Source organism: Natator depressus, chromosome 9, assembly GCF_965152275.1.
Source record: "Natator depressus isolate rNatDep1 chromosome 9, rNatDep2.hap1, whole genome shotgun sequence".
Classification (NCBI taxonomy): Eukaryota; Metazoa; Chordata; order Testudines; family Cheloniidae; genus Natator; species Natator depressus.
Window position 1 is genome coordinate 50,037,125 of NC_134242.1, and position 24,611 is coordinate 50,061,735.

A 24,611-nucleotide genomic window follows, 5' to 3' on the forward strand; every position below is an offset into this window, starting at 1 on the left:
ATGTTTTCTTCCAGGTCACCGATAAAAATGTTAAACAGCATAGAGTCAAGAACCAGGGGCGGTGGAAGCTTCTGAACAGTGGGAGGGCCACTTGCGCCCAGACCATGGCCCCACCCCCCCATACAGCCCCTTCCTCTGAGCCCCTGCCCTTGAGGCACCCCTTTCCCTGATGCCCTTCCCCCATGCCACCCCTTCACCCGAGGCTCCACCTCCCGCACCGCCCCTTCCCCCTAAGGTCCCACCCCTGCACCGCCCCTTCTCCCTGAGTCCTTGCTCCCATGCCATCCCTTCCCCCTCCCCCTGTGCCACCCCTTCTCCCCTGCCCTCACACCGCTCCTTCCCCAGAGGCCCTGCTCCCACACAGCCTCTTCCCTCCCAAGACACCATCCCCTCCCCGCATCGCTCATCCTTAGGGCTGATAAAAGGTGGAAGGGCATAGCCCTCCCTCTTTTAAAAGTGGAGGGGCCATAGCCCCCAGCCCCCCATTCCAGCACCCCTGCCAAGAACCAATTCCTGCGGAACTCCTCTAGAAACACACCTGTTCAATGACAATTCTCTATGTACAACTATATTTTGAGATCTATTAGCCGGTTTTTAACCTATTTAATGTGTTCCATGTTGATTTTCTATTGTCCTAGTTTTTTAATCAAAATGTCATGTGGTACCAAATCAGATGCCTTACAGAGGTCAAGTGTATTACATCAGCACCACTGCCTTTATCAACCGAACTTTGTAATGTCACCAAAAAAAAGACATCGTTAGTTTGACATTGTTCATCAAATGTCTGCTGTTTCCCACATGAGGTTCTGTCACATCTGCAAATTACAATCCAACAATATGAGCATCCTAATCAATTAGGGGTCAGTTACCACATAACTGATTCAAGGGTTCTTAACAGGGTATGTTACAGCTACACAACCTGTGAGAGGAAAGCTATAGGAGAAGCTATTGGAGGAAAGCTAATGGAGAAGGTAAAGTATTGGATGGAAATTAACATTGTGATTACATGGGCACTTTCTGTCTTCTCCCTGGTATCTGGGGAAATCTTTCATAGAAGATTAGGGTTGGAAGAGACCTCAGGAGGTCATCAAGTCCAATCCCCTGCTCAAAGCAGGACCAACACCAACTAAATCATCCCAGCCAGGGCTTTGTCAAGCCGGGCCTTAAAAACCTCTAAGGATGGAGATTCCACCACCTCCCTAGGTAACCCATTCCAGTGCTTCACCACCCTCCTAGTGAAATAGTGTTTCCTAATATCCAACCTTCACCTCCCCCACTGCAACTTGAGACCATTGCTTCTTGTTCTGTCATTTGCCACCATTGAGAACAGCCTAGCTCCATCCTCTTTGGACCCCCCCTTCAGGTAGTTGAAGGCTGCTATCAAATCCCCTCTCACTCTTCTCTTCTGCAGACTAAATAACCCCAGTTCCCTCAGCCTCTCCTCGTAAGTCATCTTTGCAACGGGAGGTATTCTAACAGTAGAAATAACAGCTTTTGTTAAAAGAAAACAGCCAAGGTTGCTGGTCCCCGGCATTAACCTACTCCAACAGCAATCTCATCAGGGATGCGTTCGCATACAGATTGCAAACAAGCAATTATTTTTCTCTTCCTAAATCCATCCTTGCTGCAGGATGAAACAGAATCCCCTGTTGCGTGCCTTTGAGTGGCTGCTCACTCTAAACAACCCTGCTGTGAGAGGCCCATGCACTCGATGCATTCGTGAGTTTTGCTGGAAGCTATTTTTTTCTTCACTCTGTAGCAAAGTTCAGTTAAAAATAAAATTGCAGTCCCTTTAAGCCTATGACCTGCCAGATCAGATGTCTGTCATTTGTAGGCTTTGTAATAGGGTGCTTGGAGAGCCAGGCAGCCTAGCAGGTAGCACACTCAATTTCCAGCCCCTTGCTCTCTGTTAGGGCAGTAGAGGGGCTGGTCCCTGACCCTAATCTGGAATCTTTGGCTCTCCACCTGCATCTGGGCAACAGCCCTTAAGTGGCTGTGAGGGGGACCTGTTCCTTCCCTCTCCACATACCCCAGCCCAGGGCCCCGTGGGAAACAACGCTGGCATGGTTCTCCCTTCAGGGAGCCTAAATTCACTGGCAAAGCTAGAGAGGCCTTGTGGGTCTGTTGGTTAAAGAGGTTTGTGCCTGTGAGCTAAGAAACTTCTCCCTTTGTTCTTGGTCCTTCTGTATTTGGAGGAGCTGGACTTTGTATGTTCCTTACAACTAAACAAGATGTCAGCAAAGAAAATAGCAGCCTCCATCAATGTATCCTTCCAGCTTTGACTAACTGCTTGGATCAAAGAGGGGCAGCACATGTGTAGGAGTGAGACCAAGTTTCCAAGGAGACTAGAAAGATTGTGAGCTGCTGTTCCTGTTGAACCAAGATGGAACAAATAGTGGAGTTACTTCCAGAAAACAAAAATTCCCAGCACAAATTAAAACAAGACCTAAAGCAGGATCTAAAGCGAGAGCTTTAAAGCGAGAGGTTACCCGGAAAGGGCTCAGAGGTGACGTGCATGCTGAGAGGAGATCCCTTCTGGATCAGCAGCTACCAAGTGCTCAGACGGATTGGGAAACCCAGCTGCGACACCCAGGCTGGAATGGGGTTGACCAACAACCTGACTGCCACAGACCAGAGATTCTGCCAGGAGATAGTGTAGGCCAAACAAGCTTTGGCCTATCTGGAACTTGCTTACTCTGAGTTGCAGCAGTTCAGCCCCCCGAAAGAAATCAAAGGGGCATTGACCATAGTGGAAGGCAGTTGCCTGGATGATGAATTGGGCCAGCCAGAGGACATTTACAACAGTTTGCTAACCTGTTTGTAACACGCAGAGGGCCAGAGGGGAGCAGTCAGGCTGTCCCAGCTCAAATAACTTTGTCCCAGCTCAAACATCCGATGAAGTGGGCTGTAGCTCACGAAAGCTTATGCTCAAATAAATTTGTTAGTCTCTAAGGTGCCACAAGTACTCCTTTTTTAAAAAAACTCTTGGAGGTTTATTTGGCTCAGTTCAACACTATAGCTCAAATGAATGGCTGGGAAGAGGGACAGAAGGAGGGCAACGATTAGCAGCCATCTTGGGTGGTCCAGCTCTGATGGTGCTGCATAACTTACCCCCAGAAAAGAGACTAAGTTATCCAGACCCAGGACAAACCTTTGAAATGTGGTTTGGAGCTAGCCATGTAACTTAGGCCTTGGCTAAACTGGGAACTTACATCGGCATAGCTACGTCTCTCAGAGGGGTGAAAAATACACACCCCAGAGAGACACAGCTGTGCTGACCAAAACACCTGGTGTAGACAGACCTGGATTGATGAAAAATTTTTTCCATCAACCTCGCTACCGCCTCTCAGGGAGGTGGATAGCTACAGCAATGGGAGAACCCCTCCCATCAGCGTACATAGTGTCTACACCAGTGGTTGTCAACTTGCGGCCCATTCTGCACAGAGCTGTGGCCCATGTGACATCCTCAGGCCCAAACAGGTAGATGACGCATTGTGGGCTGCACATGCGGCCCACAGTGGTAAATAGGTCGAAAGCCACTGATCTACACTGAAGCACTACAGAGGCACTCTAGCTGTTTAAGTGTAGATATAGCCTGCGCTAGCTGGGGCACAGCTAAGAGCTCGGAGAAAAGGGAAAGAAGAAACTTCACCTGAACCAGCAGAGGATCTGCACAGATTTGTGTTCCTGGCATACCCAGATACCAATGTGGCCTTCCAGGATAAACAATGTTTAGGTGCGCAGCTAGAGTTGGATCTGCAGATCAAGATCGGTGGAAGGAGGCCACAAACGCTCCAAGAGGCTGTGGAATTTGCCACCGAGCTAGACTCTCTTTTTTTGCAGCAATGCACCAGAAGAAAAAGCAACCAGGCGTGAGGAAGTTGGAAGTTGATCTCTCTGAGCCTGGTAAGTGCAGCTGTGTCTAATATGAGTGATAAAAGAGGGGATGCTAATCTGGCTCATGACACTTTTGGATGATTAGAAAAAATGATACATTTGGCTTGTAAAACAAAGGAAATTGGCAATAAATGCACAAACTAAAGGAAATTTAGCATTTAGTTAAATGCTGATACTGTGACAAAACTGGCCACAAAAAGATTGTAATAAATTTAAGGCAGGCCAAGACCAACTGTCACAGGTGTCTAATGAAACCTCTTTCCTAGTTTGGGAAATGGGGAACACCAAGCTGAAGGGACAAAGTTTGGGGGAGGTACAAGGATCAGACCCACAGATCTGGGCAGCTAAAGCGCAATATTGGGGGTTTAGCTATTGAATGTGTAATAGGATGTATCCTGTGTATTGGAATAGTTGACACAGGCTCCAACATAACAGTTGTTAGACCTGATGAAGAGCTCTGTGTAAGCTGGAAAGTTTGTCTCTTTCACTAACACAAGTTGGTCCAATAAAAGATATTACCTCACCCACCTTGTGTCTCAGGCCTGGCCTTCACTCAAAAGTTAGGTCGACACAGCTACGTTGCTTAGGGTTGTGAAAAAGCCACACCCGTGAGCGACATAGGGCTTGGCTACACTTATGAGTTACAGTGCAATAAAGGAACCCCGGGCGCACTAGCTCACCACCCATCCACACTGGCAAGGCACTATAGAGCACTCTGACTCTGCGGCTACAGCGCTGCTGGTACTCCACCTCGGTGAGTGGAATAGCGTTTGCTGTGCCCCTGCTGGAGTGCCGCGGCACCAGTGTGAACGAGGTGTTTCTTTACTGCACTCTGATCCGCCTCCGGAAATGTCCCCTAATCCCCTTAAGTCAAGTGGCCACTCTTGTCATTGTTTGGAATCGGCTGTAGGAATGTGGAAATGCCCTTTGAAAGCTCCGTTTCTGACAGCCGGCTGCTTATCTGCTCCGGGACAAAGCAACCATTAGTGTGGAATGCTGTGAGAGAGAGAGGGGTGTGGGGGTGAGGGGGATCTGCTGCTGTCTGAGCTTACAAGACATCATGCTGACATGCTCTCAGCCCCCCAAAAACCCACTCTCTTCCCCCCCACATACACACAACACACTCCCTGTCACACTCCACCTCCCCCCCATTTGAAAAGCACATTGCAGCCACTTGCATGCTGGGATAGCTGCCCATAATGCACCGCTGCAAGTGCCGCAAATGTGGCCACGCCAGTGCGCTTGAAGTTGTCAGTGTGGACAAACTGCAGTGCTTTCCCTGCTGCGCTCTACGAAGGCGGGTTTAACTCAAAGCGCTCTACATCTGCAAGTGTAGCCATGCCCATAGTTAAGCCAATCTAACGCTCGGTAGACAGTGCTAGGGCAACTGGAGAATTCTTCCATCAACCTAGCTGTGGCCTTGTGGGGAAGTGGATTACCTACACTGATGGGAGTATTCCCACTGTTGCTGTCAGGAGTGTCTACACTGAAGTACTACAGCAGTGCAGCTGCACTGTTTAAAGTGTAGACAAGCCCTTAGTTATTTGACCAGCTGTGCTAAAAAGGCTAGGGGATAGGGGATCCAAAATAGAAGCACCTATTTGGTTCCAAATGGATACAGTGACACCCATCCAAAATTTGGGAAAATTGGGTTTGAATATTGGTCCTCTGGAATTCAAACAAGAAGCCTGGGTGGCTGAAATGGTGGATGAGACAATAATTTGCTTGTCATTTTGACTAATAACTGTGTAATCAGTGCCAGGAAACGTGTCCTCCAACTTCAGTCTGTGGAAATTCCTTTTAAAGATGTAGCCCAGGTGAGACCAATGGTTTGTAGGCACTTGTTTGCAGTGAATGAGTTCTCCTGCCCCTGGGGTTGGACACTATATCAGCTATGTGCTGTGATAGCTTTCCAGCAAGGGAACGATGGGGAGTGATTGAAACCAGTTCTGAGACCCAGGGTCTCAGGGGAATCTTAGCTGCTAAAGCTCTTTATGGCTTCGAATCAGGAAATGATCCCTGTTTGCTGAATGTCTCTGATAAGCAGCAAATATTACAAAGGGAACTGTGGTTGCAAAATGTGAACCAGTGGATCTGGTAAATATCAGTACAGAGGAAAGCTATAAGAGGGAACTAGGGGAAGGTGAGCTCCCCGAGTTTCTATTGGACTTGCTGCAGCACAATGCTGTACATTTAAATGAAGAAAAGCAGAAGAGTGCAGGAGACATTCTGGTCAGGAATCAGGAGGCTTCTCTCCTGTCCCAACAGAGATACAGGCTGTACTGCACTGGTCCAGCCCAGGACTGATGCTGTGGGAAACTAACCCATTAACCATCCACCTCACCGGTCACCGGCAGCAAAAAAGGGAAGAGGCACTACAGGCCGTCGCTGAAATGTATCAGGGAGACACAAGTGAGCCTTCAGCCAGCCCTAGGGCCTCACCTGTGGTGCTGGTTAAGAAAAATGGTGGAAGCACCAGAATCCGTGTGGATTATAGAAAACGAAATGAAGTCACTTTAAGGGATTCTTCTCCATTACCATGAATGGATGATGCTCTGGGTGCTGTAGCAGGTTCAGTCTGGATTTCACAGTGGATCTGAAAAGTGGGTATTGGCAAGTGACTCCAAAGGACAGGGAAAAGACTGCTTTCACAGCAGGACAAGGCCTCAGAGTGGTGGCTTGCAGCCTGTGCAATAAACCAGACGCATTTGAGAGGCCCATGGAGAAGGTGTTACATGGCATACCCCTCTCAGCCTGTCTGTTATAGCTAATAGATATAATTATGCATGCTAAAGCATTCCAGTGGGAACTCATACATCTACAGCTGGTCTGTGCTAAACTGATGGCTGCCAGTCTGAAAATGAACCCCAGGAAATGTGAGTTTTTGCTCATAGAGGTAATCTGCCCTGGGCACACAACCAGGGAGGGGGAATTCCCTTGATGAAAAGAAATCTGAGGCTGTACAGATCTGGCCAACTCCCTGAACACACGTTTGCACAGAGATTTGCAGGGCTCTGCTCCTGTTCCACAGGGTTTATTTGGGGGTTTGCCAATATTGCAAGCCCACTGCATAGACCGGGTGAGATGGGGGAAACCATTTCCGTGGTCAGCAGAGTGTGATGTATCATTTTCTGAGTTGAAAAAGGCTCTGGTGACTAATCCTGTCTTGGCCTGTCCATGTTTCAAAACCTCTTCCAAATTGGACACAGATGCTGGTGCTTATGGTTTGGGGCCAGTATTGACACAAGAAGACAAGGGACGTGAGCGGGTGATGGCTTATTACAGCAAACATCTAAGCTCTCTGGAAAGAAATTATTGCAGCACCCAAAAGGAACTCCAGGCCGTGGTTAGATCTACAGAACATTTTCATCCCTATCTGTGACTGGAGTTCTTTATGGTCAAGACAGACCATGCTTCCCTGCAATGGCTCTTTAGATTCAGAAATCCTGAGGGGTAGCTTGCCAGGGGGTTGGAGAAACTGCACTGCTGTGATTTCACAGTGACACACAGGCCATGGTAACTGTGATGCCTTGTTTGGATGGTCTTGTTGGGAAGCTAATTGCAAACCCTGCCCCAAGCAGGAGAGCAAGGAATTGGTTGCTCAAGGGAATGGATACGCCTCTCTTCCTCTAATTCGCAGAAGTCCCCATGGTCCTGGTTCATTCATGGGAACAGTGGGGGTGGGGTTTCAGGAATGGACCCCAGAGCAACTACAAACTTCCCACAGAGGATCCTGATGTCAGGATAGTGTGTGATTGGAAAACCAACAAAAAACCCCTGGATGTAGTGTCCCCTGACAAGGCCACAGTAAAAGCTTTCTGGTCACAGTGGGGAAGCTTGAAGTTCAAAGATGGAGTATCCTATAGGTCGGAGATGGGGGAAGCCAGTGAGTGATAGGTACAGGTGCCAGCTGGTTGTGCCAGACACATTGAAAACAGATATAGAAAGCTGGTGCAGGAATGTGTTGCTTGCATTGCAGAGAAGGGCCCCCCTATGACTAGGAGAGCCACTTTACAGCAGTCTTGTGTGGGGGCACCAGTGAAGCACTTTGCTATTGATGTTCTTGGGCCCTTGCCTGAGCCAGAGTCTGGCAATCAACATTTGCTGTTAGCTATGGCCTGAGGCTTATCTAATACGGGCTCAAGAAGCTGTGATAGTAGCATGGGCCTCAGTGAACGTATGTTTCACCAGATTTGGGGTCCCAGCTGAATTATACACAGATCAAGGCTTTGAATCCAATATGTTTCAACAGGCTTGCGAGATTCTGGGATTCCACCAAACCCCAGCTCAGCCCGTCTGACGGGATGGTAGAAAGGGTCAGTAGGACTCGGGGGGGTTCAGCTGGTTCCCTGTGTGGAACAACACCAAAGAGACTGGGACCAGCACATTTAATTCCTTTTGATAGCTTACAGAATGGCTGTCAATGAGAGTGCACAGTGTACCCCAGTACTCCTCGCGTTTGGGCAGGAGCTGAGAACCTCAGCAAAGCTCTTCCCTGGAGAGGAACAAAGGGATTTCAACCATTTGGAGCATGTAGAAACCCTACGACGCAAAACTGAAAAAGTTCACCCCTTTGCTAGGGAAAATATGAGGATCTCCTTTACCAGAGTGAAAAGGCTATAGGATGTAAGGGTCGTATAGGGAAACTGGTTTGACAATCCCAGAGGAAAGACGGGTAGGAGCCCTAAGCTGAGTGAATCTTGGCAGCGACCGTACACAGTGCTCACCCAAATAAATCAAGTGTACAGGATCCAGCTGGGGCCCAGGACTAAATCTAAAGTGACCCAGAAGGACCATCTGAGGAGGTAGCGGGGGAGAGGATTTCAGCATAGCTACCCGCAAGGGTCAGATCGCTGCTCAGCCTCATTTGGAGAAAGAACTTGGGCCCAGGTCTCCCACATCTCTGGTGAATGCCCTGTCCATCTGGCTGTTGTGAGGCAGGCTGCTCACAAGCTCTTCTGGAAGAGTTGTTCGGCTTTGTATAAATAATTAAGCATTCAGTAGAGCAGGAGCTTGGTCCCAGGTGTCACATATCCCCAGACCCTAACCACCAGGCTACAGAGTCAGTCTCTCTAGCCCAAAGCACATTTAATTGTTTGTATGAAGTGGAAGAACTCCAACAGGAGAGTCTGAGAATGTTAACTAGAAATCCTCCCTATAGTTTCTTGCAAAAATTTTCAAAAGGTCTCGGGTTCCTCTCAGTGTTGACCAAGAAATGTTTTGAAATGTCAAAAATATTTGTGGGGCAGGAAAACTGTTTCTACCCAGCTCTACCTTTAATACTTTTAATTGTAAAACCACAAATGTTGGCCGAATACTGCTGAAAATATTAGGCCAAAAACTGGAAAGACATATGGTTTTTGGCTGACAATTTTTCAGTTTTCTGACCAAAAGTCAAAAATGTCCTGGGAAAACACACACTTTCTGTAGAAAAAATTTATTGAATGAAAAATCCAATTTTCCCTTGGAGAGGAAAAAGGTTTCAATGGAAAAAGTTTGCCCAGCCCTACTAGAAAGCTGGTCTTCTCCATCCTAGGAAATATAGCGAGGCCTGTAGCTAGCTAGGCAAATAGCTGTCATGGCAGGGTGTTTTCTGAGCAATCAAGAACCGGCGGAGCAGAGTTTCTGTAATGCTTTTGTGGGATTGTTAACTAGCTGTGTTATGGCTGAGGTGGTGACCACCAAAGATGGACTCAGGAGATATCCATTAGGTGCCCAGCTCTACCCCAAGACACCTTGTGTGACGTTCCTTTATGCCTCATTTTCCGATGGGAATAATATCACTTTCCTGTGGGGAGTGCATTCTCGTCCTGGGGACAGTCAGTGGTTAGTCCCTGAGGTCTGGAATAGCTCTAAAACAGAATGAGTTTATTACGTGCCCTCACTGCTCTTTGCCCAGGTGCTGTGAGCATAAATTCAGTAACGTGTATGGGGTGCTCTATGAGCACCACAGAAAATCCTTTACATAAAGCCAGTGTGGTACAAGCTTCCTCTGACTGTGGGTGTTGTGGCAGACATATTCATAGGCACCCCACTGCTGGTGATTCACAAAAACACTCGTGTATTGAGTGTGGATGCATGTGCACGCATCGGAGCTGTGCTATGCAGGCCAGGATGCTGGTGGCAATGCCGAGCGTTTGCACGAGCTCCATGGGTTTGCCTGGTTTTGTAAAGCTAACCTCAGACAGCTTGGAGTTGGATATTAGCTAAGGGGAGTGCCAAAATGAAGGGATGCTTATCTGAGCTAGCACCAGATGCCATGGGTCTAATAGGACAAGCTAGAAGCTGCAGATTCAGAGGTGGGGGAAACCAGTTAACATTGCTTTTCTGAACCTCAGAAAAAAACTTTCTTTGAATTTGGGGTCCAGGTGGAGGGGGCTCTTCTGTTACCCAGTAGAGCTCTGCAGAGCAGCCTCACCTTGCAAGGAATTTGGGGTGTCCTTCAGAGCGATACGGTGGTAACTGTTCACCAGGAGAACTCACTTCCCCTCTTCCCCCGTGGACGCAATAGACATCAAAGATATCATTGACAAGGGCCAGTCTGAGCCCTGGCTCACGGACCTGGAAGGAAAGGCGGGCAGACGGAGACTAGGCAGACTCAGAATGCCTCCAGCTGGTGCCACAGAGCCCCGTTGGGGCACAAAGCACCCTTGGTAGAGTCTTTAAAGGGGCCCAAATGCCCTTTCCCCTCTGTCCATTCTCTTCTGCCCTTTCCCTCCATGCCTCTCCTCCCTCTCCCTCCCCTCTGATGCAGGGACGGGGAGGGGAAGAGAGAGCTGCTCTGTGTAGCCAGCAGGGGGTGCACTTTAGCTGCACTGTCCTTCAGCCCCTCCAGAGAGCAATAGCAGCCCTGCTGCCTGGCCCTGCCGTGACCCAGCGGGACGTGCCCATGTGCCGCACCCAGCACTCTGTTCCAAAGTGTGCCCCATTTTCACTGCACCTGCGCTTGATCGTTCCCTGTGAGGGGAGAAACTGAGATGTCCTGGCTTGTTATTTTTCAGATCTTCCTAGCAGTGGCTAATTTTGAGCAGAATGAAAGGGGTCAGGAGTTCTCTGTAATTTACAAGTGGAGCCACAGAACAGAGAAATTCTTCCCGTACCAGCGGATCGCCACGCACAGCGCTAGGGACTGGGAGGCCTTTGACATTGAGGGAGAGGCCTTCCTCGCGGTTGCCAACCACCGAGAAGGTACCTTGCCCTTATTCTTCCTGGCAGTGCTCGGTCGGTAGGTGCTGAGTGCAGGAGGTTTAGTGGGATACAGCCATCTGGGACCTGTTGAAGGAGGACTTGGGGACCCATCCTGCCTGTAACGCCCCGTTTCAGAGTGGGGATGTTCTGGACCAACCTCATGGTGTCGTTAATCGCCCTGTTATTGTGCAGGCACCTCCACAGCAGGAACATGGGGTGGGATCCTGGCCCCAGTGCCATCAATGGGAGTTCTGCCAGTGACCTCAGTAGTGCAAGGATATCACCCATAAAATGCAAACCCTGGGAAAACGCTGTTGTATCTGGTAAGGCTGATGCCTAGTAAAGTTTTAAACAGCAGCCTTTTGCATTCTCAGCGTGCTGTCTGTAGCAAAGGCAGGAGCTAGCCCTGCTTTGGGGGCACTGTTTTGGCTGGATATTGTGATTCATTTCCATTTGTTTGTCAGGAGAAAGGGTATGGAAGAAGATGTAACAGTAACTCCTGGAATCAGCAGAGACTGATCCTTGTCATGGATTAGCCTGATCCCGCTAATGTAAATGAAGGGCATTGGACATCCTCTCTTTTACCTGCAGAACCTTCTTACCCCTTCCACCTACAGATAGCAAAGCACTCTGCAGAAATTATTAAACCACTCAGAGAGAGAAAAATACTGTCTGCATCTTACCGAGGTGGGGAAACTGAGGCACAGCATGATTAAGAGTCTTGCCCACAGTCACACAACAAGCAAGTTGCTTAGAAATAGACACCAGATCTCCCAGCTCCAGTGCTTTAACCACTAGCCATGAGTCTCCCTAACACCTCCTAGAACGTGGTGCGATTTTCGGTTAGCAAACAGACTGTGGTGATGGGAAGAAATGTGGTCATTGCTGGGAGGAAGGGTGTACAATGATCCATTTTACCCCGTGGGAAATTTCCAATCCCGCCGGCCATCCACACACAGAGCTCCCCTGGTTGTTAGGTCAAAGAGATCCCAAACCCCTGTCATTCATAGGTGACCTCTTCCATCACAGCCCACTTCTAGCCCATCACTGGAACAGCATCTCTGCCTTGTAGTGATCCCTCTCCCTCTTATCCTGGTGTGGCTGTAGATATGAAATGATACATTTGAGTTACAATTTCCCTTCTCACCATTAAAGTGAAGGATTCCACTTCAGAGGGACTCTGACGAAACTCCTCGCTAATGACCCAGCAGTTGTTGCTTCTCGCTAATTCTCCTGTTTGTCACAGTTCCATACTGAGGCACAATCCCAGTTGCCTCACTGCGGTCCTTGACATGCGTTCCTGCTTCACGCTGGAGAAAGCGGATAGTGTACAAGTGGGTCTTTGAAACACCAGGCCGGCGAAGAAACCAGCGTCTTTCTCCTGTTGAGTTAGCCAAATCGTATTTCGCTGCACCCAGAAGACCCTTACAAACACCAGCCCTTTAAAGATGCTCCTTCTGCTGATCTGTCAGACGTTAATGACTGTGAAGTATCTGCATCAAAAGGGCACCGTCAGCCTGGCCACATCTCATCCTGAGAGAAAAGTCCCTTGACCTCTCAAGTTAGGGCAACCATCGGGAGCACAGAGGCTACCTTGTAACACTCTCCAGAGTACATATATGTTCTTGCTACATACTCTAGGATAGTTGACTAACTGTTGCTTGTATTGACTGCTTGGACTGAGAGTCATGAGCCATTTCTTCATTAGAGTGTGTTTGCATCTGCCCTGCCCCAACCCCATCCTATGGCGTAACCATGAGCATACCATGCTGGCCATGCCTTCCTTCCATGTGTTCACACTGGTGTTTGTGTACCGCCAGCTGTGATGATCTAGTGATGGGGATTTGGACACCCCCATACCAGCTGGCTGGGCATTGTGATACCCTCCCTAATAGCTCACCTACCACCCCCGTCTGAGGTTTCTTCTGCCAGGAGGGATATTGCAATGGATTCAATGGATGGGCTGCATTACGTGGCATCATTCCTAAAGGCTCATCAGAAGAGTTTTAAAGAGATAGTACTTCTACTGGGGAGCAGTGAAGACACACTTGGTTTCCCAATGGGTTAAAATAATCTCTGAACGTACCTTTCCTCTTACGCAGTCTGCATCTCCCGTAATAGCTCGCTAAGCTTTATACAGCACTTTTCATCAGTAGGTCTCAAAGTGCTTTACAAAGGAAGTCGGTATCATTCTTCCCATTTTACGGGTGGGGAAACCAAGGCCCAGAGAAATGATGTTCCTTGCCTGGTCTTGGCAGAGCCAGGAATAGAAGTCAGGTCTTCCACTGAGTGCTGTAGCCACAGTTCTATGCCCTGTATCTGACCGCCAGGCAAGGCCTGGTGGGGTCCTAAAATGAGAGTTATATAGTAAGAGACACCTGCCAGGGGAGAGAGAGCCCCACAACCCTGGAGTCTACAGGCTCTGTCGACCGCAGGAGTAAAGACAGCAGTTGCCTACGGAAAACCTAGAACTAGCAAATATGGGCTGGTGAATCCGAGCGATGAATCCTGTGTTTGTAATGGGGAATTGGGGACGTCAGCAAGGAGTGGGAGGAGACCTTGGGAGCTGTTTCATTTCCAGGGGAAACATCTGCTTCGCAGCTGGAATCCTCAAGGCCTCACATCATGGCCACGATGCGAGGGAGGCGCAGGGTCTAGTGGTTAGAGTCCTAGACTGGGGTGTGGGAAATGTGGGGTCAGTTCCCTGCTGTCACAACCTGCCTGTGGGACTTTGGGTGAGTCACTTAGCCTCTCTGGGCCTCGGTTTCCCCATCTGTAAGGTGGGCATAACAGCCCTGCCCTACATATGTTAACCACTAGGAGGTGCTCAGGTGCTGTGGTAACGGGAGCAGATAATTACCATAGGTAGACTCCAGCTGTCAATCATTCTCCTCCCCCGGGGAACGTCTCTAGGTGTAATGCCTGTGCACCCCTTCACTCATCAGCATGGGGGTTACATGGGACTTACATGTGCCCAGACCTTGTGCTGGCCTTGCATGGGGTGAACATCATTATTTCCCCATTATTTCTCCAAAGTGTTCATGTTGCTGTCACACCGTCTCCTCTCCCTTGGCCTCTAAGAGCAGCGTGGTCTTTCCCCGTGTGTCAGCTGCATCTCCAAACATCATCAGCTAAGGGCTAGTTTTCCCAAGCGCTGGGCATGTTTGATCCGTGAGGTGCTGACCACTAGCCAAGCACTTAAACACATGCTTACCTTTAAACTTCAATGGGATTGGGCCTGGGGCTTGGTTTTGGTGGCACTCCTCGCAAACGCCAAGCCCCCTGGACCGAGTCCCAAACCCTCAGCACCTTGCAGGATTGAGCACTGGTGGTCTTCAGCTCCCACTGACTGCTAGCTTGTGTCCATACTAACAGGATGCAGGAGTTTGGGCTCATTCCACACACTGAGGCTAGCCATGAAGTTGCAGCGTGCTGCCACCCAGAGGGGAATGTTAGTATAAAACCACGCGTAATGACAGGTTTCAGAGTAGCAGCCGTGTTAGTCTGTATTCGCAAAAAGAAAAGGAGTCCTTGTGGCACCTTAGAGACTAATAAATAAATTGGTTAGTCTCTAAGGTGCCACAAGTACTCCTTTTCTTTTTATAAAACCACGCTGCATTCAAATTATTTAACACAAAAGGGCCGCAAGTACCACTCAGAGCTTTGGCAACGGTAAAACGAGTGACTAGCCGTTGGTTTAATCAGTTTCATGAAAACAGCTGAATCTGTCTGAAAAGCACATTGCTCTACTGCTAGAGGCACAGCCACAAAGAAAAGAGCAAGGTTTGTTAAAGGGTTAGGGTGGTGTGAGGAAATGGTTAATAAAGTCATAGGTTGGAAGGCCAGGAGGAGCTGTTAGACCATGTAGTCTGACCTCCTGTACACCATAGACCAGAGACTTGCTCTTAGTGATTTCTGCATCCAGCCCATATTCGTGGTTGAGCTAGAGCATATTATTAGAAAGACCTTCAGTCTTCATTTAAAGACTGATTTCCCCCTGAGAAATGATCATGTCCATAACTGAAACCTCCTTGATATCTATGTTTCTTCTATATCTGTCACCCTCTCTTTTTATGCTTCTGTAGTAAATAAACGGTACAAACAACCACTCCACTTCTCTGCAGTTAAAAAAATGAGCGATTAAAAATTCGATAAAACATGCAGGTTTAAACTGGTGTGCCTGAGAAGGAGTGAATCACTGCACTGCTGCAAATATAAAGTGGGAAGATTTATTTCAGCCTTCTCACTGTAAATCAAGCAAACAGCCAGCCATCCCGCGTGACCAGCTGTGCAATAATTAGGCACAGAACCACAAGAGGAAGGAATTGGAGATATTGACAGTAGGTAATCAGTGGCCTGTGAAAACTATCAGCCCTGCATTTTTAGGGGCCCACCATTACACACATACTTGTAGGAAAAGAAAATTCAGGAAAGAGACTTGTTTTAGCTCAATGACAGTATGAAAATCAAAAGGATCACCTTTTATTTTCTATTATAATAGATCATATAATACAACATAAAAATGTTGCAACAAAAAGTCATTTCAAAAGGAAAAACTGAAAATGTTTCATTGTGAAAATGCCGAGACGGAACACTGGGATTGCTGGAACTATTTTCTCTCTCTTTGTTGCTGAAATGTTGGTGAAATTGACATGATTTTGTGACGTGTTTAGATTTTGATGGAACTGCATGTGCTGATGGAACACTGTTGGGCTGTAATTTTTCAGACCAGCTCTAGTCCTTGCGCATGCATTAGTACGCGTTAGGCTGTGTGCTAAAGGCAGGCTGGAGTGACTCACACGTTCGGGCAGCACTATGGTCCAGGAGACCCTGGGGGTTGGAGCTGAAAGGTGCTGGGTAACTCCACAGAGGAGAGATGAAATGGAAGCCCCCAAATCAGGCCGCCCAGGAGGTTACTTTGCATGGTGAGGAGGATGGAAGGGAGGGTAGAGAGCTCTATTCTCAAGTGTTTTGCTGGGAAAGGGAAAGCTGGCAATGCAGCCAGCCAGTTGGGCCAAACAGCATTCTCCGTTGCGCACACCTGTGTGTCACCCCCGATGCCTGGTCACAGCGCTAGCACCTCTCACTTTTTCTCCTGCACGGCGGGCTTTGGAACCAGGTTTGGTATTTGGGAACGAAGTTCTCTTGCTTTCGCAGGGGGCTAGCGCCATGGCTGCAGCCCAGAGGTACTCAGCACAGTTGAGTCCAAAGGTCACTTTAAGCAAACTTTGCATCAGGAGGATGGGGCTTGTCTAGCCCCTGGCATGACTCAGAGCAGACTCAGGACTGCTCTGTGTTATGTCTGGCTGCCCTCAGCCCTAAGGAGTTATTTAGGCAGTTAGGGAGTGCCATGGCATAGGCATAGCCTGGCATGAGCTGCAGGACGGTCTAGCTGCCCCAAGTACATGCCTAGGGTCTCAGATGGGCACACAGGTGGGGTGGTTAGTCCTTCCCACAGCTACTGCTGCCAGGGCTGCGTTCTATTTTCAGTGCACTAGCTCAGGGAGAACTAACACAGTACGTCTCTGCAAGCTGGCAATCACACCCCAACCCAAAGCGTAGCCTCACCCTTAGATGTAAGAGCTGGTAGAGCCCAGTCAGGGTGTGTGTGCGAACAGGCAGGATTACGCTGTAGTGTCTATATCTGTACACGCACAGAGAGGAAATGATTGTCCCTTCTGTTGATCCATCCTGTGCAATATTTCCTCAGGTCTCTCGAAAGCAAGACTGGTCCAGTCTCACCCAGCAGTTTTCCAGGGTTAATGGCACATCCCCAGCTGCCTGGTGTAGCTGGGACATTCCCTTTGAAGTGCAACATTTCAGTGGTGCCCAAGCACCAAACTCGGTAGCTGCACCCCTACTGAGTGGCAGAGGGCTGCAAGGCACTGTTAGAATTGCCCCCACATATCCAGGAGAGGTTTCCACTTAGGTATTACTTACTCCTCGTTTTCCTTGCTGGGTTAACGCTGTCATTGGCTGAGAGAGGAACTGAATTGGTAGCATCTGCTCGTTTGCTTCTTGGGAAGAAATTAGTCCCTAAGGGACAGACAGCTTAGCTGCTTTCCCCCCTTTCGTATATTTCCTCTGATCCTTCACTAGTCTCTGTCAAGTTACTGTCTCATTTCTTTTGATCACCAAACTGCATTCTGTTTGCTAACGCCCTCTTCTTTTTCTGTCGTTCCCAGGGGATAATCACAACATCAATAGTGTCATATATCGGTGGAACCCCAGGACTGGGCTTTTCGAGGCCAACCAGACAATTCCTACCTCTGGAGCCTACGACTGGGAATTTTTTACCATTGGACCTTACTCTTTCCTAGTCGTGGCCAACACATTTAATGGCACATCTACAAAGATCGACTCCCACATCTACATCTGGCTCGGTGGCTCCTTTCAGCTCTTCCAGTCAATCCTGGTAAGAAGTTGCTATTAGTCAGATTTGACTTCCCTTTCGCACTGAGTAGTTCCAGTGAGTTTAATGGGACTTCCCAGCTAAGTGAGGCCAGCTGGATATGGCTCTATGAGGAGGTGCATGGCTCATGGAGGCCAGTGGGATCTGGCCCTAGGCGGAGGTGCAGCTCCTGGGGCCAGTGGGATCTGGTTGTAGGAGGAGGTGCGGCTCCTGGGGCTGGTGGGATCTGGCTGTAGAAGGAGGTGCGGCTCCTGGGGCCAGTGGGATCTGGCTGTAGGAGGAGGTGCGGCTCCTGGAGCCAGTGGGATCTGGCTGTAGGAGGAGGTGCGGCTCCTGGGGCCAGTGGGATCTGGCTGTAGGAGGAGGTGCGGCTCCTAGGGCCAGTGGGATCTAGCTGTAGGAGGAGGTCCATGGCTTATCGCCTGGGGACAGACCGACAACCTCTCTCTTTGTGCGTGAATTGGTGAAAAAAGTGAAACCTGCTGAGAGTGTCTCCTTTGATCACGGAACTCGTGGAAGCCTATTTTGTGCCCACTGAAGACAAAAATCAATATAGAAAACTAATCAAGCTTCTTCCTTCTCACAAAACGTACACCCTTCCCCAGCTTTGTTCTCTTGTCTTTTGCTACTTGAGTGTAATAGCCCGAAGTCTGTCTCCTGCCTTCCAGGGATTCGAGACAATGCTAGATAATAAGTGTAGAGAGAAGTGTTCTCTAGTCTCATGGGGTACTGCTGGGGTTTTCTTTCCTAAAGACTTGCCAAGTTCAGTTTTTTTTTGTATGCAGTGGCAGTGTTGCTAGCTGACATCAGTGGCTGGGAGGTACCCCCTTGGGTAAGGTGCCAAACCGGTTTGGGGCAGCAGAGAAGAGGAATAGTAGAGTGCGGGGCGGGGGGGCTACATGACCTCAGAGTCAACCCCAACCCCATTACACACCTGCTTTCATCAATGCACATATTAGTGTTTGCTGTCTGTACAGTTCCAGTCGTGTACCAGGCACTTTAGAGACTGCTGGGAAGACAATGTCCATGCCCTCACAGGCCGAGACCCGAACATACAAGCTGAGGAGAAGAGCTGGGGGCAGCTCCTTGAATGCTGCCTGCCTTTCCTCACAGCTTTACAGCAGCTCCTAGTGCATCCTGCCATGGGCTGACTCAAACATGCAGCAGAAACCATGTGAACATCAAACAAGCCCAAACTCGCCACAGCTACTTCTGATCACTCTGGATATAGAAAAAGTGACTTATACAGCCCCTGCTGTGTTATCTTGCTGGGGGGAAACATTGCTGGGTGGGCGGAGATCTCCCAAGTCACTTTGCAGGCCACTCTCCAAATCAGCAGAGCAGCGGGGCTCGGTGGGCTGATGGAGAGAGCAGCCCTGGCTGAGACAGCAGCGTAGTGCTCTCTACATCCCTACAGAACTGTTAGGCTCCGTCTCTCTGCCCTTCTCTTCATACACACCTCTGCCCTCTAAGGCCCTGTGTTCCCCAGAGGACCGGGGCAAGGAGTGTTGTGAGAGGAATTCTGGGTTTACTGGAACACTTCACTATGAGAAAGAGCCACTGGAGGATTCGGAAAGCTGCCGCTCTCCGCCAGTTACCAGCAGCAGGACTTGCTTCAGGCCGTAACAGCCAGTACCTGTGTGGATGTTGTTTTTGGCAGGGCATGATTGCCCTCTTGGGGTATGTTCTTTCTTTCACAGAGGAGTATTTAACAAGCTCCAAATTGCAACCAGTGAAATGTGGCAGCTACATTCTCACAAGGCGGAGATGCATTTCAGTCCCATTTCTTGGATGCTGTTCCATGTCTGGAGAGCTTGATTTCTTTTTAATGGGAAATTGCAAACTCCCAATTTGATTTTAAAATTTACCCTTAAGATTTGTGAAAATCCCTAGCCTCCCTAAAGCAGCAGGAGCTAATAAAAGGAACAGAAAGTTCAGAACTAGAGCTAAGCAAGGTATGCCCTCAACATCAAATTGCCTGGACATTGATCTCCCTAAGCATGTCACTCTAACAGGTAGGGCTTCCTATCTCTCTGTTTCACTTTGCAGGGAGGTTGTCACCTAGAGACTGTGCTAGTGTTGGGGAGGAGAACCTGTGTCCCAAAAGCCTGTCCTGGAGCTGCCAGAATCTCTTCTCTTTCACAGCTTTGCTCAGATTATTTTGTGACAATTGTAGCCTCTGGATCACCAACTCTGAAACAGCGTGTATGACATCTGTTCCTGATACATGTATAATAGCATCACAGTGTGAAGCTGCTGGGGATGAGAGGTGATGCACTGTACAATGCTTTGGTCCTTCCATACAACAGCCTTCTCAGGCCTTGATTCAGTAAACCATCCCTCTTCAACCAAGTACCCTTTAAGTTCTGTATGCACTGTAAAAGGACTTAACACATGCTTGAAGTAAAGCATGTGCTTAAATGCTCTGCTGAAATGTGGCCTAAAACGGGCCTACGCACACCTGTGTAATAGGTTTGAGACCTCCATCAAAAATTTATTCATTGAATTATGGAAATGTCAGGCTGGAAGGGACCTCAAGAAGTCACCAAGTCCAGTCCCTTTTATTGTCGCAGGACCAAGTAAACTTAGACCAGCTTTCACAGGTGTTTGTCCAACCTGTTCTTAAAAACCTCCAAGGATGGAGATTCCACATTCTCCTTTGGAAGCCTATTCCAGAGCTTAACTACCCTTATAATTAGAAAGTTTTTCCTAATATCTAATCTAAATCTCTTGCTGAAGATTAAGCCCATTACTCCGTGTCCTGCCTTCAGTGACCACAGAGAACAATTGATTGCCTTCCTCTTTATAACAACCCTTAACATATCTGAAGACTTTTATCTGGTTCCCCCTAAGCTGTCTTTTCTTAAGACTAAACATGCCCACTTTTTTATAGCCATTCTTCATATTCAGGTTTTCTAAACTTTTTATCATTTTTGTTGCACTCCTCTGGACTCTCTCCAATTGTCCACATCTTTCCTTAAGTGTGGCACCCAGAACAGGACACAGTATCCCGCTGGGGCCTCACCAGTGACAAGTAGAGCAGGACAATTATCTCCTGGATCCTACATATGACACTTGTGCTAATACACCCCAGAATGATATTAGTCTTTTTTGCAACTGCATCCATTGTTAACTCATATTCCATTTGTGATCCACTATCACCCCCAAGTCCTTTTCAGCAATACTACCACCTGGCCAGTTACTCCCCATTTTGGAGTTGTGCATTTGATCTTTCCTTCCAAAGCAAAGTCTTTATTGAATTTATGCACTTGTCTTTATTGAATTCCATCTTGCTGATTTCAGACCAATTCTCCAATTTGGCAAGGTCATTTTGAATTTGAATTCTGTCCTACAGAGCGCTTGCAACCCCTTCCAGCTCAGTGTCATCTGCAAATTTTATAAGCACACTCTCCAGTCCATTATCCGAGACATTAATGAAAATATTGACTAATACTGGATGCAGGATTGGCCCCTGCAGGACCCCACTAGGCACACCCTCCACAGCAAACCATTGAAAACTACTCCCTGAGTATGGTCTTTCAACTAGTTGGGCATCCACGTTATGGTCGTTTCATCTAGACCCCATTTCCCTGGTTTGTTTATGAGAATGTCATGTAGGACGGTGTGAAAAACCTGACTAAAATCTAAAGATATGTTACCCAGGTTCACTTTTTCGTTTCATTCTAGACTTTTGGTGCTGCCGACTGGGAGGTCTTCCGCATTGGAGACAGAATCTTCCTCGCTGTGGCTAACAGTCACAGTTATGACAGTGCAACCGTAGTGCCGAACAACTACTACGCCATCAACTCCTCCATCTATGAGCTAAACATCACGGCACAGATGTTTGTCAAGTTTCAGGATCTTCTCACCTACAGGTACCAACTCTCTTTTCAGTGCAAAAATATCTGTACTGGGTCCCAGAGAGCTCCCGATTTAACGTCCTTTCCAGTGATCACAGAGTCAGACATTTGTAGATTTTTCAGACCAGAAGGGACCGGGACCTCCTGCATAGCCCAGGGCAGAGAATTTAACCCAGGGATTCACATAATACCTGCATCTGCCAGGAATTGCACTCATAGGCATAGTTTGACTGCTATATTGGGGGTGGGGGGGGAAGCGCACCCATGCACATGCAAGCACCCACACGTGCACGCTGAAGCCAGTCCCCTTGGTTCACTGGCTCTCTCCCCCCGCCTACAGTTGTACCTGGGCAGCTGGTGCTGGGGGGGGACAGAAGGGCATAACGGGGGAGCCCCAGCTGCTGCTGGCAGCCACTCCAGCACCGGCTGCTGCAGTGATGTCCCTGCTCTACTGCTGCTGCAATTGCCTCCCTGCTGGGGCTGCTGCTGCCCAGGGAACGCCCCATGCTGGGCTCCTACTTCCCCCGTCCATTCCTGTATCCCCTTTTCTTCCCCATCCCCTCCCTCTTCCTCTCCCCTTCTCTTCCCCCTGCCCCAGCCAACTTCCCTTCCCCACTGTCTCTTCTCCTCACCACACCCCCCTTGCTCTGTTCCCCCCCCCCCCCGCCCCCAAGGGGCACTCATGGCTATAGAGAAAACAGGTGGGCACTAGGACCCAGGGAAAGCTGCTCACTCAGTCCTGCTCCATCTGCTTCCCAGAGCCGAAATGATGGCAATGACAAAGTCCCCTTCTCTCCCTGGCCCCCAGGCTGAGCAGAACAAGCCCTGCAGGGCAGCTGAGCACTCACAGAAATAGGGGGGAAGGAATGGCATGAGACCCCTCCATGCCTCCCCTGTTTGAGAGGACCGTGCCCCAGAGACCCCCCAAATTACACCTATGATTATGCTTCCCCTCCCCTCGGGAAACATGACGAGAGGGAGTCACTACGTAGGAACACCAGGGCCCGTACCCTGACCTAGCTTAAATCAGCCGACTTCCATGAACTTCATAGCTGTGCTGATTTACACCAGCTAAGGATCAGGCCCCAGATTTGGAAATTGAGGCATTTAAGCAAAGGAGGGAGAGTGTGGCACATGACTGATGATTGGGGGTGGCTGGGGTGCTCAGAAGAAGGAGAGTCCCGTGTTTGTCAATGAAGGTTCCACCAACGCGTCTGTTCCCATCCTGTTTCAATGAACCACATTGTGTGAGAGGAGGACACAGCTGGCCACAGGGGTTATATGATGTTTAGCAGTTGGGAGAGTAGGTTGAACAACTATCTAGATAGTTACTCTCTCAGGTCTACTAGCATAGAACTGGGAGAAGGTGGTTAGAGGAACCCCCCCACTTTGGACCCAGTTTTCCCCTCCCCACACTGGATTTCAGTGGCTGCATTATACGTCCCCTTTGCACCATGTAACAGGCTGCCCAAGGTGCAAGGCAGAGGAGAACCAGGCCCAGTGTCCTATGCAGAGCTCAGTTACAAAGTCTGTATCACCAGCAAAGCCAGATGAGAACAAAAGAAAACACCCCCTTCATTGTCTCTGTCCATTTCCCCGGCCCTCTGTGCCCAGTGGGGACCCACCATACCCAGGGCCCATCCAGATTACCCAGGGCCCATCCAGATACAGGCACTTCGCTCTGCTCCACACATTCCTCTGCGCTGAGGTGGATCTTCCTGGCCAGGCTAGTGGGGAGGCCCAGGTCCTTCTGCTGGCAGGGTGTGGGTAGATTTCAGAGTGCCGATCCCAATGGAAGCTGTGGATCACGTGGCCTCAAGGCCTGGCGCTGGAGCTTTGTGTGTGCTGAGACCGGGGACAGAAGGGAGCGTTGAGAGGCCGTTTGTAGCTCAGCAGAAAGGAGGCTTCTCCCCGTTCGATCTGAGTGCAGACTCTAGGGGGATGGATACATCATAAAGCCTGACTGGCAATGTAAGAGCCCTGGGCCAGGCAGGATTTCTCTTCCTTCAGCCATCTGCTTCCATGTCAGAGTCTCCACAATAAACTGAGCCCAGACAAGCCCTCCCTCATGAGTGCTGCCAGCCCTGTGCATTGGCGTAACATCCGCGAGTCACCTGCACCTTGGCAGGTCTTTAACTGAACTCCTCCTCCTGTGGGAAATCAGCCTTTCCGTGGCACCAGCACCATGGCATAGGTGAGCTACTTGGCCATCGTTTGTCAGCCCGCTCGGATGGGGTTCTAGCCCAACATGACCTCAGCTGCTCAAAGGGCAGCGTGCCTCTTTTGTCTGAGACCAAAGCAAGGACGTGTGTTTCAGGCCCCCTGCCGTAGCTGGCTGTTTCCCGCTCCTTCTCACAACCAGCAGCCGTTCCGGAAAAGGCAAGTGGGTGAGTCCTTGGTGCTTTGGCCTGTGTGCGAGCAGTGGCCTACTCCATTCCCCAGAGCAAAGCACTCAGGTCATCTTCTTTGGAGCTGTCTGCAGGACACGCGGAGAGGTGCCCCATGAAATCTCTGCCAGCCAATCCCACTGCGGGTGGAGCTTCAAGCGTGGCAATAACAAATAGTGCCAGTCTGGCTGTTTTCAGCCACCAGATTCAAGCCACTCAGCTTAGGACTTCAGCCCGCTTTACAGGGAAGGAAATGGAGGCAGCAAGCTTAGTGGCGTCATCGTCAGGGCTGCTCAGCACTTCGTAAAATCAGGCCTGATAGCAAGCACCAGCAATGCCTGCTGTGTCCCACCCATGCCCTGTCCCAGGGTTAATCAATAGGCAGCCCGCAGGCCAAATCCAGGCCGCCAGCTGCTTTTGAACGGACCCTGAAATCTTGTTATTTACATAGTATTGTTACTGCGGTGTGAAAAATGTTTCTCTGGAGTCTGGACCTTGGCTGAGAAATGTGGAGCTTGACAAAAAATAACTGACTTACCCTATTCCCTCTCCGCTGACCCACACTGGGAATTTGCTGAATGGTAGCTCATTCTGGAACATGATAGTCAGGAACTAAAATCCGTGAGGATCAATTGTTGAAAAGATTCTTTTCAAAATGTATTATAACTGAAGGCAGCTTGGGGAAAACCTGCCTCTACGTGGAAATAACTGCAGACTGATATAGTTTTTGTAAGTCACTTTTAAGGGAGGGGTGATCTTGCCTCTTCTGTATACAGCATACAGGCCCAGTTCTGTCCTCCTCAGTGCCCAGCCCAGTCATGTGTGGCTCTGAATTTAGCAGCAAGCATATCTCAAATGGAAAGCTTG

General features: G+C 49.1%; 1 protein-coding gene across 2 annotated transcripts in view; it reads left to right on the top strand.

Annotated features, from left to right (window-relative positions):
* TSPEAR (thrombospondin type laminin G domain and EAR repeats) overlaps window positions 1-24,611 on the top strand; it is an 88,196-nt gene that overhangs the window by 58,973 nt on the left and 4,612 nt on the right. For both annotated transcript variants that reach the window (XM_074964135.1, XM_074964137.1), the window contains 3 exons: window positions 10,899-11,085; window positions 17,271-17,500; window positions 21,185-21,372. In XM_074964135.1, the coding sequence (XP_074820236.1) occupies window positions 10,899-11,085; window positions 17,271-17,500; window positions 21,185-21,372 (605 nt within the window). The remainder of the gene's footprint in view (window positions 1-10,898; window positions 11,086-17,270; window positions 17,501-21,184; window positions 21,373-24,611) is intronic.